Below are 15,000 nucleotides of genomic sequence, written 5' to 3' on the forward strand. Positions count from 1 at the left end.
CTGAGCCTGGTGGCTGCAGACAGACGGGTGTGAGCGGCTGTGGGTCGGAGTTCAGTGATCGAAGGGTCAGCGGTTCAAATCCCAGCTCCGACTGTCCACATGTCGAAGTGTCCTTGAGCAAGACACCTAACCCCAAATTGCTCCCAATGAGCAGCTTAGCACCTTGCATGGCAGCTACCGCCATTGGTGTGTGAGTGTGTGTGTGAATGGGTGAATGAGAGGCCATTGTAAAGCACTTTGAGTGCCGCTAAGGTGGAAAAGCGCTGTATAAGTGCAGTCCATTTACCATTTACCATTTGGGTATGTTAAGACGGCCGGCCTGCTCACCAGTGTGTTTGAGGGGCTGGGGAGGTGGAGGTGTATTTCTTATTAAGTCCAGATACAGTAAAGATAAACTATGTCCTTCTCTCCATGTTCCTATGGATGATCTCCTCCTCCGCCCTATCCTGGTACGTCTGATTGGCTCTGAGACCAGACACGTCTGATTGGCTCTGAGACCAGACACGGTAGGAAGCAGTATGGTGGACGTCTAGCAGCAAGAACAAGACGAGGGTGCCAGTTTGGGTGACTGGGGTCTGTAGCCAAGGCAACAGGGATGGAACTCGACTGAACTCATGCCCTCACATTATGGGATGCCCTTGAGTATGACGGATGACCGTAAGAAAACAGATTACAAAACAAACAAACTCTCTTTCCAAGACATGATGCAAACTGACATGCTACTGCTCAGGAAAGGGTGACCATAAATTCATCAACCATGGATTTTATACATAATACTATGAATAGTTTTAGTAAAGTTGTATACATATGACAAAATTTCATTTTCATATATCTATATACTTTTTTCTTTCAAATATATATATGTATATAATTAGTAGAAATGAGTAAATTATTGGTGGAATAAATGTAAAGTTTTCTCTCTGCCTACTATCTAGAAGTACAGTAGGTGACAGGTACAGTTGTATTTATTACGTTTCTTTGCAGTGTTCTGTCTTTAATTCTCAAAGCTATTTAAATACATATATATCATATCTATCTATCTCTAATATTCCCTTTGGAAACCCAAAGCAAATTGTTTGATTATGAAAAAAGCCACTAGTGTTGGTTAAACATTCTCCAAATATAATAGATAGCACAGTCAGTCCGAGAGAGGGTCCCAGGGCGGAGGAGTTTTCTCCTGTGCTCTCCCGGGCAGAGCTCCGCATCTGGGCTCAAACATACTGTAAAGAGCAGGTAGGGAGGGGAGGCACCCCTGTTGAGAGCTGTGCCTGTCCTGTGTCTAGAGTCCTGTGTGCACCGTCGTTGATCTCGGTAGAAATATTCTGAAAGGCAACTGAGCTTGTCCTTTACTCAAACGGTAAAAGCTTTCAGAGGCCCAGTGAACAGGAGCAAGAGAGAAAGGGAGGGACAGAGGTAGAGGGGGGGAGGGGGCGGTCTAAGCTGTTACCAGCCAATCCAAATGCTCTGTCAGAAATACAATTTAAAAAGTCTGATTTGGTTCTAATTGGAGCTCATGCGATTCCCCTAAGCAGAGAGGTCTCATCTGATCAAATCTGGTTACAGTGATGTGGACAGAAGATCAGGGAAGGGTTCATTTCTTCCATAATTCAGTGCAATGTCTAGTGCAGGGTATGAATCAAAAACCATTCTGTATTAAAAAAGAAATAAAATAAATACAGGGACGTACAAATACAGCCAATGGAAAAGAGGATTGGGCCTCTCTCTCCGTATTTCTCTCCATTTCTGTCCCTCTCTCTGTCCTCCTCTCTCTCTCTTCCTCTGCCTCAGGGCAGGGGTCAGCTCTCCAGCAGCAGTTTGAGCGCCCGTTCGATGTTCATGCGGTGTCCGACGCGCGTCACCCCCAGCTCGGCGAAGTCGTCCTTGGTCAGCGCCGGAAGGTGGGACCCCTCTATCTCGTGCTCCTGGAAGCCGGCTCTGTGCTCCCCCAGGTTGATGCTCTCCAGCCAGTCCCCCACGTCGTACTTGTTCCACAGGTGGAGGGGCTTCTGGTGGAAGGGGCGGAGGGCCAGGAGAGGAGAGCCCAGCCCAGGGGAGTGGGAGGGGGAGGGGGACGGGGAGCGGGAGCGGGCGCTGGAGCTCCTCATCACGAAGCGGACCTCTTTGGGCTCGTGGGGCAGGCTGAGGCTGGAGGACTTGAGGATGGTGTGGGGAGGCGTGGTGGGGGAGGTGGATAGGCCGAAGCCTGAGAGTCGCCCAAGAGGGTCACCCCGGTCTGGAGAGCCTGAGCCGGGGCTGGGGGTGCGTCGTGTTACAGGGTAGCGGCTGCCAGGGCGGATGGTGTAGGTGGTGCCATAGCTTCTCTGGGAGATGGTGTGGAGCTCTCCTAGACTGCTGAAAAGTCTGGAGGAGAGGCAGGGAGGAAGGAATAAACGTAAAGAAAGAGGAAGCAGATTTAACACAGGGAGAGATACAGAGAACAATATGGTAAATGTTATACTGAAATTCATTTGAAAAGAAGTACATGGTCTTTGGAACCCTCATTCCAACAAGCCAATCAAAGTAGGCTAGGGTTAGTGACCGTTAGTCAGAGCAAGTTTCTAGACCTCACAGCAACAACAATAGAAACAGCAAGGTACTGTTTTCGTCTTAAACAGTGTGAACTTTTTTATTTTTAAAATTCTTTACTCTTGACATATGGCTCAGTGATTCACAAAATACCCAACTCTCAGTTCTTCACTGCCCTTTCTCTCAAACTCTCATATTCTCTCTTTTTAAACTACTTTAGCAAAATCTGATGAAAGAACTCATCTGTATTCCTATCTCCTGGCTCGGTCGGCCAAGTTTGTCTGAAGTACACTCAGAATCAGAAGTCTGAGCCAATCAACCAGCATGGAAGGCCTACTTCCTCTGATGTCCATTTTAACCTCCTTGGGCTTCCACAAGCTTGTTGGAGGATCACTTTCACTCTTTTTTTCACAGACACACACGCACAGACACACACACGCACAGACACACACACACACGCACAGACACGCACGCACACACACACACACACACACACACACACACACACACACACACACACAGAGCCACTCAAGATGTGTCCATAATGATGTATTCTAGGGTAGACAGGATTATTGTGCATGCAGAAAGTAAGGGTCACATCTCTATGAGTCTACGACAGTCATGGCATGGACGGGAAGGGGAGATCCTGAGGTGAAAGTAAAGAACACGACCGTCAGTCAGTCTTCAGGCTGCAGACGTCATCTCTGGAGTGTCAGAACAGACAGCTACACGTTGGAGTCTACTGCAGCATGAAGAGCAGAAGCCAGCCACACAGCACTACACTCAACTCTTTACTAAGATTTTGCACCTGCCTAAGACAGTAAAACAATGATTCTTCATTTTGTTCTTCCTTCTATGTATGATTTTACTGTTGAACGTGACAGGTGCAAACATCTAGTCCGCCTTGGCCTAAGGGCTGTGACTGGACAGCGTCTACATACTAGGTTTAAGGGGTGGGGTTTAGGGATAGAATGAGGGGCGTGTCTAGGAATGGACAGGCAAGAGGGGCGGAGCTAGTGCAGAACTGAGTCAGTTCCACACGAGTAGTGTATACATGCATGTCTCTGTCTAAACTATGTGTTTGTTACTGTATTTGTGTGCGTGTGTGCGTGTGTGTGTGTGTGTGTGTGTGTGTGTGTATGTGTGTGTGTGTGTGTGATGGACATGAAGGCTAGGCAGGGTGTACAGAGATGACTAAATCAACGGGGCAGGTGGAGATGAGATGAGCTCCATGCGCACTTACACAGTTGTCCCGCCCTCCTGGGCGCACAGTCAGTTCTAGACCAATCAGATCAGAGCAGCAGGGCGGAGCATGCAAGGTGAGCAGAGAGAGAGAGAGAGAGAGAGAGAGAGAGAGAGAGAGAGAGCAATGGGAGAGAATGTTAGCATCAGTCCATGAGACGTAGCCTGCTAGCCAAAACTAGCCCCTGTTCAAGCCAACTCCACTGTCGTTGCCATGCCTGTCTCTGTGTTTGTGTCTCATCGTCAGCAGGTTTATTTGTGGTTATGCATGTATGTGTATGTGTGTGGGGGGGTGGGTGGGGTGGCGTGTGTGTGTGTGTGTGTGTGTGTGTGTGTGTACTGTACTGTATATAGATACGTGTGTGTGTGTGTGTGTGTGTTGGGGGGCGGGGGGTTGGCGTGTGTATTTGGCATGGCAACAACAACAGAGTAAACCTTAACAGGAGCAGTTCTGGCTAGCAGGCCACATGAGAGAGAGATGAGCACACAATTCACATCTGGAACATTGAACAAAATGATAAAGAATACAAAGACAGCAAAATAAACAAAAGAGGAATGGCACACGTCTCCTGACTTTTACAGGTACATGTTTAAACACCAGCTATGCTCTAGTACTAAAACTATAGTAAGTTTTTAGGAGCATAATATAATACCCAATTTCCATTTTAACTACAAATACATAACTATGTGGGTCATTCTTACCAACTGAGCGTGATGCTACTGCACATCACCTCGCTGTGGACATTGTTCACGGTGAATTGAAAGGGCCCATGCTACGAGAATAGTCAGGGGACCAATGTCATCCTCAACACAATCACTGAGAAAAACAGAAACTGACGTAACTTAAAAAGAAAACGAGAAATAAACAGAAACCCAGAGGGGAAAACTCAAAAACAAACGAGAACCACAACTCTCTGAACCAGCCAGATCTATCACACACAGCATGTGTACATGGTGGATATGAATGGACAACATTACAGCACAGGGGCTGGGTATGAGCGAGTTTGAATGGACAGACAGTGGTCGAGGTGGAAAGCATTGAGTGATGGAGCGGCATCTCAGTTGGCTAAGGCCACTAGGATGCTGCCCATATCCCAGGCAATGCTTACGGTAGAGGGTGTGAGGAGAGAGTGACAGCGCGTTCAAGAGAGAACGGGGAAAGAGAAAGAGAGAAGGATCATAAGAATAGCGGCGATATTAATCTGAATCTTATTCAATTGGATCGCTCTACCCTCAGCAGGCGAGTCTGCCAGCGAGATGGATCAAGGGAGAAGGATGTGTGATACTGATTGGATAGTCAGGATGGGTGACCAATCGGACCACTCGGTCACATATCATGTGACACAGTGCTATCCCGTGACATCTCAGGTGATGATGTACTGTAAGTGGTGATGTTACAACCGGTCCAGATCCGTGATTGGTGGTTGATGTTATACTTACACGATTGGTCACACTTCACTTTAAGTGAATCAAAATAACCCATGATAGTTTATAAGCATGTATGAGCCCTTATAATCCTTTATAAGCAATTGTGTTTTCTGCATTAAAAATCAAACATGCTTATAAAGCCTTATATGCATCATGACCGCATAATACTGACATAATGTAGTGAAGTGTCACCCCTCTGACATTTTGATAAATATTGATAAAATATCCAACGGACACATTTGCTTGCCATAGTGCTGTTCATGTCTACTCTAACCTCACTAGAACTACACTAAACACTAGTGGGGAGGGTGTGTGAGCTGTGCTCCACAGTATGTATCAGTGTGTATCTTTGTATGTAGGTCTAGAAGTACGTGTGTGTGTGTGTTACCCCTCTAGGACAGTACTGAGCCTTAGGGCCAGCAGGTGAGCTGAAGCATGCACAGTCCTCCCTTAGCGCTGCTGGACTCAGCTACAGCCTGAAGTGTGCCAGGGCCAGGGCTAGATCCAGGGCCAGGGCTAGATCCAGGGCCAGGGCTAGGGCCAGGGCTAGATCCAGGGCCAGGGCCAGAGGGAGGGCCAGCCTGGACAGGGTAGAGGCTTCTATAACTGCTTCTGGTTAGTGGGCATAGGGGAGGCACCTCAACACATATGGCAGGTTATCTGAGCCAAATGCCACGCAGTCTATTCTACTACAGAATCTCCCTCCTGCTGTGCCAGCTCCACTCCCCTCCATCTAGGATAGGCTACATCCAGGACTTCAGTCCAAAATAGAGAAGCACTTTGTTGGAGGGTATAGCGACATAAATGCAAGCAAATGAGCTTGAATATTCTAAAATACTGCAGGTGAAAGTGGGGAACCCACTGCATCTCTGAGCTGGCCAGGGAGGGAACATTACCGTGAAGGGTAGAGTTTGACGCAGTTCAAATACTCGTGAAAATACATCCTTTCAATCTTGTGGATTGAGTGGGGTGGGGGCAGTAGGAGGGAAAATGCTGAAACTGCTGATTCTATTTCTTATTGATCAGGGACACCGACAGAACGGTGGAGAGAGGGATGTATTTGACTGGTATTTGAATCAGGGCTTGGCCACAGTCTCAGGAGAGAGGGATGTATTTGACTGGTATTTGAACCAGGGCTTGTCCACAGTCTCAGGAGAGAGGGATGTATTTGACTGGTATTTGAACCAGGGCTTGTCCACAGTCTCAGGAGAGAGGGATGTATTTGACTGGTATTTGAACCAGGGCTTGGCCACAGTCTCAGGAGAGAGGGATGTATTTGACTGGTATTTGAACCAGGGCTTGGCCACAGTCTCAGGAGAGAGGGATGTATTTGACTGGTATTTGAACCAGGGCTTGGCCACAGTCTCAGGAGAGCACAGGGAGGATGAAGAGGTTGAGACGTGGGACCTGGCTGGCAGGGTTGTAGGTCTGAACCCAGGGTAGAGTGTGTGTGAGACCCGGGTAGAGTGTGTGTGTGTGTGTGTGTGTGTGTGTGTGTGTGTGTGTGTGTGTGTGTGTGTGTGAGAGAGAGAGAGATGAGTAAAAGCTCTCGGGAGATGCATGCCGCTGGGTCCTTTGTTAGCTTGTTTGCACCGGCATACCCTCGAACCAGTACCAAGTACATGCCCACACTCATACACACCCCCACCCACACACTCGCACTCACGTACACACACACACACACACACACACACACACACACACACACACACACACACGAACACACGCACACACACACACACACACGCACACACACACACACACACACACACACAGTCTAGTCTTTCACTGAGTGTGATTTGATATAACACCAATTTACTGACTAGATAGAACTCTAAACGGGCGGCCAATGCAGTAACCGTGGAAACGGCGATCCATCGAAACTCGAGCTGTTTCAAGGGGTCTACTGCTGTACTGATTCACCTCCTCGAATATCCCACTACAGGTTCTCAGTACAGTGATCTTTAAGAACTACGGATCATTTTCACCTGGAGGATGGGATTGTTGTGTGAAATCCTTAACAACAGGAGAATGCTATTTTGTATTTGAGAGGTTGATGACGATGCAAACAAGGTAACAACTGACACGGTGATTCAGATAATAAGAAAGGAAGAAGGCATAAAGTACATAATAGGGTTATTCCATATCTATGGGATTAGTTGATAGGCTTGTTAGGAAACAAGAAATGATAATAAATGAACGTTGGTTTACCCTAGAAGCTATAAACTTATGGTTTACTGTCTTCGGTGTCCTTTTCACATCTGTAGGAACACAAAGGACTTCATTTGACTTTCAGATCAGGAATCAGAGAAAAAAAACAAAGAAAACAGTCCAGCGCTTCTGGTTGAGCCGCCCAGGTTCCTCACGGCGTTGGGGTGTGAGAGAGCTGACCGCTTCCTGTGCACAATCCAGACATACTGTGCACTGTCCTGTCTGTTGCAAGTCTCAGGCTAATAAAGCCCGCGGTATCCTTGCTTTTAACTACACGTACGCGTACAAAAGATGGCTGTAGCACGCGTCTCCTGCGTTCTGTTGGAGTGTTGGCTGCGCTTGGCTGGGCAGGCAGGTCCGCAGAAATTAACGCGCCATGAAATACGTGCTTGTCTACGCGTACGCATTGTTAAACAGCAAGGATAGTGGAAGTGGCAAGTTGTGACTGTTATAGGTTCTATGCCCTCTCTCTTCTCTTGTGTGTGCCAGAGGGGGGGAGGGATGGGATTGGCTAACAAGGGCGCTTGGCAGGAGCGAAGGAAGCTAATGCTCACTCTGTAGAATGTTCTAGCTCTCTAGGGCTACTGTGCTACTGTCTTACTTACCACTGCAGTGGGCTGTGCAGGGGATAGAGCTGAATTATTACCATACTTTACGATGAGAGAAAGCAGATTGTGCACAACATATTCATCAATGAATATAGAGATACAGATAATGTAATTCCTACATCCGTGTAGAAGCCCCCCAGAACGGTGTGAATAAACATGTTAACATGGCTACTGTCAGTGGCCTGTGGACACTCTCCCATGTGCCCTGTAGTGTAGATGAGAATGATAGGAGAGATTAACAGTAAGAAAAGTAGGAGATCATACTGTAGGAAGGTTGGAGGAGAACAGGTACAACTCATCTCATATGACCACAGCACACTGCATGAATGTACAGCTACAGTGGCTATTTCTAAGCCAGTGTATGACTATAGCAACTCTGGGAGAGTCGAGTCTAATTGAGACTGATGTTTCCGTTCGCGCCGCAGGACTAGAATGAGATGAAGCTGAAATAATCAGTATTTATATCAATTAAGCAACAAAGATTATGCCAACGCCAATTCTTATTTCAGCTCTATTCACAGGGAATTACATCAGTCGAAACATCTCATTCCAGCTCTGGGTGGATGTTGCTACTGTATGAAGGCGGGTATCCAGGGGCAATGCTGCCTCTAGTCTGTAATGTGTCTACAGTTTATTATGGGATGTTTGTCTAAAGTAACTCCTCGCCCCCTTGTCCTCTTACCTGGCACCTGCCACAGGTGACTTCCTCCCAGGGTCCTGAGACGCCCCCAGTGGCTCCTCCCCAAGTGACCTTGTGTCTTTGTTCAGCTGCTGGAGTCTGGAGCTCAGTTCCCCCATCACCGACGGCTTCGCCCCCTCCTCGACCCCCAGCCCCAGCCCCAGGCCCAGGCCCCCCAGACTGCCCAGGCTCCCCACCCCTAGCCCCACCCCGGGGCCCCGAGGCTCAACCGGGTCCCCCCACAGCTTGGACCTCCGCTGGAAGAGGTAGCGCGGCCGGGCGGGCGCGAGGCCAGACACGGAGCCCGACCCCAGGCCTCCGGAGCCCAGCGGCGGGCCCCCGGCGGCGGCGGCGGCCAGGGCGGCGGCCTGCTGTTGCGACAGCAGCTCGCTGTCGGAGCTCTGCTTCAGCAGAGGGTCCCTGAAGGTGACGGGGCCTTTGCTGCCTCCTATCTGGGATTTGAGTCTGGGCTTGGGAGGCACTGGCGGCTTGTCGAGCACAAACGTCTGCCCGTCGGCGTAGGAGGTGTGCGTGGTGTGGGTGTCGGCCGGCTCGCCGCTCTCCGAGGACAGCGTGGACATGCTGGAGACGGTGGACACGGTGCTGGTGGTCTCCAGGTGGTGGTCTCGCTCCGGCTCGCTGGAGCTCCGCGTGTCGGCCTCCTCCACGCCAGAGTCGGCCGCGGAGCCGGACTCCCCCACCGGCGGGGGCTCCAGTGGCTCCGAGGGCTTCCCTGAGACGGCCGCTCCGCCGGCGGGGGGTGGCTGAGGGGGAGGAGCCTGGGCCGGCGCGGGGGTCAGGCTAGGGACGGGGGCGGAAGGGGCCGGGGACGGAGGGGCGGCGGGCGCGGCGGGCGTGGTCGAGGACGCGGGGGTACCCTGGGCCTGAGCTTTGGCCAGCAGCCCGTTAGAAAACTCGTCGGGCGGGGGGACCACCCCGATCTTGCGCAGCTCCTCGCGGGTTTCCTCGTCGCTGGAGGACAGCATGGCGGGGGGCAGGGTCACCGTGTAGGTGTCCGCATCCTCCTCTGAGCTGCCCTGGGCCAGGCTCTTGTCCTGGGCCGGGCTGGCTGCTCGCGGGCCTTGGGCCTGGGCCTCAGGCTGGGCCTGGGCCTGGGCCTGGGGTTGGGGCTGGGCCTGGGGGGCCGTGGGGCTGGGGGAGACAGCCCGTGAACTAGAGGGTTTGGTGGGCTCAGGTTCTGCCGCTGGGGGGGGCGGAGTCACATTCAACCCAGGCCCCAGACCCACGGCCTGGCCATTACTGGTGGCGTGGACCATGACGAGTCCTGCGGTCTTCTGCTGAGAAGTATCCACTATACTGATCAACATGCTCTTCTTGTCCTCCGCCCTCCTCTCCTCCTTCCTCTCCTCCCCTCTCCCCTCCATCTCCTGGTGGAGCAGCAAGGGCGAAGGCGCCCCCCACTGGGCTTTGCCGAGCTGGGGGGCCGCTGCTGCCTTGGCCGTCAGCGGGGAGAAAGGGGGCGAGCCTGCACCCACGGCCCCCTGCTGAGACTCTTTGGTCTGGACGTCGCTGAAGAGGGCCCCCGCCTGCTCCTGCTTAGTCCTGGGCTCCGGGCTGCTGGCCGGGGACTGGCTCTGGGAGGTCAGCGCCCTCTCCCTTGCGGCCAGCGCAAGAGCCAGCGGCGAGCTGGGGTCCAGGGGCTTGCCCGTGAGCGGGTGTATGAAGGTGGTGCCGCCGGGCGAGGGCCTCAGGGTCAGGGCAGGTGGGGGCAGCTGCCCCAGCTCCCTGGTCAGCATCCGCTCGTCGACGGAGCGCGACTGAGTGAGGGAGGGGGCTTCGCCGGCGGCGGCGCCCGCCCCCCCCTCCATTGTCCCCACGGACAGGAAGACGGTGGATTTCCTCCGCTCCTCGAGGCGGCGCTCTCGGTCCTTTACGGCCCCGGCGATGGCGGCGGCGAAGGGGCCCCTCCCCTGGAGCAGCGCCTCCCCCTGGGCGCGCAGGCGGCTACGCTCCGCCAGCAGCTGCTGCTGGTAGTAGTCCGCGCGGCTGGTGTGTGTGTGGGCGTGCGTGTGTGCGTGGCGGCCGGAGGGGGAGGGCTCTCGGGAGTGTCCGGCGGCCAGGGCCAGGCTGGCCCTCTCCTGGGCATCCTCCACCTGAGGGGAAGCAACCAGCAGTGACCACATACACAATGAAGCGTTATCAAATCTTTTCTTTTTTGTTACACACACACACACGCACACACACAAACGCACACACACAAACGCACACACGCACACACACACAATCGTCCGGTTCATTGACGGTGATGTCTAATGTGGAAGCATTCATTGCGTGCTAATGCTAAGTGAGGGCTCAGCTCTTATATCTGTGAAGAATTCTCCGCAGTGCGAGAAAGAATTGTCCCACAAAACTGTCAGCTGGAGCAAGGAGCCAGTGGAGCGCACATTGACAGCAGCGGGCTGGAGGTGGGTTCCACCTAGAGAGAGAGTCGTCATTCTTCTGTTCTCTCTGCGTACTCACCTTGCACAGAGCAGCTGAACATGTGTTCTCGAGGAATGTAAGTGTTGTTAGTTTGCTAGTCTTGCCCTTTGCCTTCAGCACTAGATTACAGGTATGCATTTGTAAGTTCTGGCAAGTAGTAGTACACTGGCTTTTCCTACGTTAAATGCAATTATTGTAAGTGGCTTTGGACATACTGTAATGTAATATAATATTTCATTTCATGCTGTGATGGTATATTATAGTTGACTGCTTATTGAGTCGTTGTCTAGTTATTTAATCACTTATCCTTATTTTGTGTATCATGGTTGACTTTTGACATGGAGCATTTTGTTTCTACTACAGATACTGTACTACAGTATGTTCATGTTCACGACTGGATTTCAGCAGTAAAGCTGTTACATTTTCATCATTTAGCAGACATCTTTATCCAAAGTGACTTACAATAAGCACATCTATTCAATGTGACTTACAATGAACACATTAGTCTAGAGTAAGAGAGCCGATTAGCCCAGTCATCGTCGGTAAAGTCTTCTAAAACACAGAGTGACATCAGCAGTAGGGCTGGGTTCAAAAAATTGATTAATCGATTCTGAATCGATTCTGAATCAAATGATTCTGAATCGATTCATGAATCCCAAAATCGATATTTGATTTAATGAATGAATGAATAAATGAAGGAATGAATAGTTCATTAATTCATTCATTAATTCATTCAATGATTGATTCATTCATTCATTTTTGGAAATCAGTATCGATACCCAGCCCTAGTATTGATGTGTTGCATAACTTGGCAGTCATGTAATTAAGGTTACAGCTAAAAAAAACAGGTTTTAGTAACACTAACCGAATCGATATTGAATTGAATCGAATCGAATTGAATCGTGATAATCGATTCTGAACCTTGTGAATCGGAATCGAATCGATTCTTGAAATTCGACTCGATACCCAGCCCTAATCAGCAGTCACGCCGCTTGATCATGCATAAACATGATTTGAGGGAAAGGGGGATTGGCCAGGGGGGTTGGCCCAGGGGAGAGTACTAACCCGAGTTAGGGTTAGGGACATGGTGGGGCATCTTTGGAAACGGTCCTCACCTGCTCAAAACATGTGTACAGTATGCCCATGTACCACTATATGTATGTACTGTACACCCAGGTACCCACCTGCAGTTGTTTGACCAGGGGGCTCTTCTTGCGCTGGGGCTTGGTGGGCGTGTATAGTCCAATGCTGAATTGTCCCACATTGGCGTAGGGGTTGTCAATCACCCGACCTTTCCGTTTGATTCGCTCAGGCGGCGTGCAGGCGCCCGAGGGGCGGGGGATGTCGGTGGGCTCTACGGGTAGGTGGCAGGAGTCCTGTAGGATGATCATGGAGCGGGCCTTCTTCTGCCTCTCCATGTGGCTGAAGGTCTGGCGGGCGGCGGCCTCCCCGGGCAGGTCCAGGGACGAGGGCTTGAAGCTGGAGCGACCTCCGGGGTCGTAGCCCTGGCTGTGGACCCTGGCGGGGGGGGGAGGGGGGCAGAAGGCAGGGGGAGGGCCTGTGTCCAGGTAGTACAGGGAGGGGGGAGGCGGGGGCGCGGTCTGGGGGGGAGGAGGGATGGCGTGGGAGTGCTCTCGGAGGGTGTCCGTCATAGAGGAGCTGCGGGGGAAGTGGTGCTCTGCGGCCAAGGCAGACAGGCGGTCCTCCTCCGACGCACCTGACCATGCGGTGACCATAAGGGTACACAGTTAAAACGATGGTGTTCCAGTCACACTGAACTAAGCTCTATAGGAGCGTCTAGTATATATGCTATGCTAGGCTAGCCAACTAGTTTCACTGTGGAACAGCTATCCAAAGAGCTTGATGGCCTTACCAAATGACTTGGTCCTGGACATGCCTCTGGTTAGCTGCATGTGAGTCCTCTCCATTCCTGGGTGAAGACCTCCATGTAGAGTCATACCCTGTCTCTCAAACAACGACTGGGACAATACAAGAAAACAAAAGAACAAAAGTACAAGGATATCAGGAAGAGCTAAATATTAATGTAATTAACATTAACTAATTTAATTAAGATAGGACTTAATTAATTAATTAATTAATTGTGTGTGTGCGCATGTGTGTGTGCATGTGTGTGTGTGTGCATGTGCGTGCGTGTGTGTGTGCGTGTGTGTGTGCGTGCATGCGCATGTGTGTGTGTGCGTGCCTGTGTGCGTGCCTGTGTGTACGTGTGTGTGTGTGTGTGTGTGCGTGTATGCGTGTGCTCACGCTGATCTCTGCTGGTGTTATTCTCCTGCTGGTGGGCCGTTGTTTGACCGTGGCTGCTCTGTAGTCGGGCTCTGGGGGCTGCGGGCGCATCAGAGGCTCCTGGGAGGCCAGCATCTCGTCCAGCCTTTCTGCAGGGGAGGAAGGACCATAAAACACAGTTTAAACACCGCACAGCACCACGCAGTAAATACAACTGCAACACATTACAATACATTGGCCTCTACATTGGACATAACCATTCACAGCCAGGCACACAGAATCACAATCGCAACATTAAAGGCTTTCTAAAACAGTTGATAGAATATCAGAGAGTTGATAGAACACCGTGCGTGTGTGTGTGACATACGGCTCACCAAACATGCAGTTCACAACTACAACATCAACTTCTATTAGAAAACCGGTAAGCCCAGAGAGAGTGAGAGACCATGCACTGTGTTCTGGAGTAACAGAGGGAGAAACAGCCGCCCTGCAGTGACGGGGACAAGGTCACTCTGTCTTGTGCCATAGAAGCCCATTCCTCTTGATGAGAATCAGAATCACATTTATTTACGCAGGTTTTCACACATACTAGGAATTTGTTTTGGACTGTTGGTGCAGATCACTGAATAGACAACAATAGACAAGGTGCAAGGACAAGACAGGACAGTGCAAAAGACAGGTCGGGGCAAATGACAGAGCAAAAGACAGGACAGTGCAAAATATAATAACGCAAGATGCAATTGGGAAAGTACAATATGATCCTATATGCAATGTAATCTATACACAATACAATCAAAATACAATCAAAAGTTGTGTCCAAATAATGCTGACAATGCTGCAGAGTCAATCAGTGGGGGACACGGGGCTTGTCGATGAGGCTGGTTGCAGAAACTACTTTTGTGTCGAGAGGTTTTGGTCCTGGTGGACCGCAACCTCCTGCCGGAGGGGAGGGGTTCACATGGGGAGTGGTTGATGGAGGGTAAAGTGCCTCGGGATAACTGTTGTGTGTGTGTGTGTGTGTGTCAGCGTGTTTGTGTGCCTGTTGTTCTAATCAAAGCTGCTTAAATTGACGCGGGGGCGCATTAAATCATCGTTGACGCTAGCAGAGCACAAGGTGACAGCCTCAAACTCACCTCCTCTTCTTCTCCGAGCAGAAGCTTGGTGAGAAACAGAGAGAGCCGACGGAGGGGAGAGAAGAACAAGAGGACGCTAGCAGAGTTACAGAGGCTGCCCAGATCACACACACTAGGTAAGAAGGAAAATGACTGTAGGAAAAGCAAAAAGAGAGGCAGAGAAATAGAGGGAGCGGTGTGTGTGTGTGTGTGTGTGGGTGCGTGCGTGTGTCTATGAGGTGTGTGTGTGCGTGTGTGTGTTTGTGATGTGTGTGTGTGTGTGTGTGTCTGTGATGCGTGTGCGTATGTGTGTGCGTCTGTGTTGTGTTGTGTGTGTGTGTATGTGTCCGTGTGTGTGCGTGTGTGCGTGCGTGTGTCTATGAGGTGTGTGTATGTGTGCGTGCGTGCGTGTGTGTCCGCGTGTGTGTGCGTGCGTGTGTGCGTGTGTGTGTGTGCTCGTATCCTCTGACTCACCCAGCTCCTCTAGCTCGGCGGTCATACTCTTGGA

General features: G+C 50.9%; 1 protein-coding gene across 1 annotated transcript in view; it reads right to left on the reverse strand.

Annotated features, from left to right (window-relative positions):
• Positions 1-1,796: 1,796 nt before the first annotated feature.
• Positions 1,797-15,000, reverse strand: part of shank3a (SH3 and multiple ankyrin repeat domains 3a) — a gene marked incomplete at both ends in the record, with an annotated part of 197,232 nt that continues 184,028 nt past the window's right edge. Inside the window, 7 exons of the mRNA XM_084453217.1 lie at positions 1,797-2,361; positions 8,698-10,808; positions 12,321-12,853; positions 13,010-13,115; positions 13,402-13,529; positions 14,514-14,537; positions 14,967-15,000. The exon at positions 14,967-15,000 is cut by the window's right edge and continues 47 nt beyond it. Coding sequence (XP_084309343.1) covers positions 1,797-2,361; positions 8,698-10,808; positions 12,321-12,853; positions 13,010-13,115; positions 13,402-13,529; positions 14,514-14,537; positions 14,967-15,000 — 3,501 coding nt within the window. The remainder of the gene's footprint in view (positions 2,362-8,697; positions 10,809-12,320; positions 12,854-13,009; positions 13,116-13,401; positions 13,530-14,513; positions 14,538-14,966) is intronic.

This window comes from Borostomias antarcticus (genome assembly GCF_949987555.1).
Source record: "Borostomias antarcticus genome assembly, chromosome: 18".
Classification (NCBI taxonomy): Eukaryota; Metazoa; Chordata; class Actinopteri; order Stomiiformes; family Stomiidae; genus Borostomias; species Borostomias antarcticus.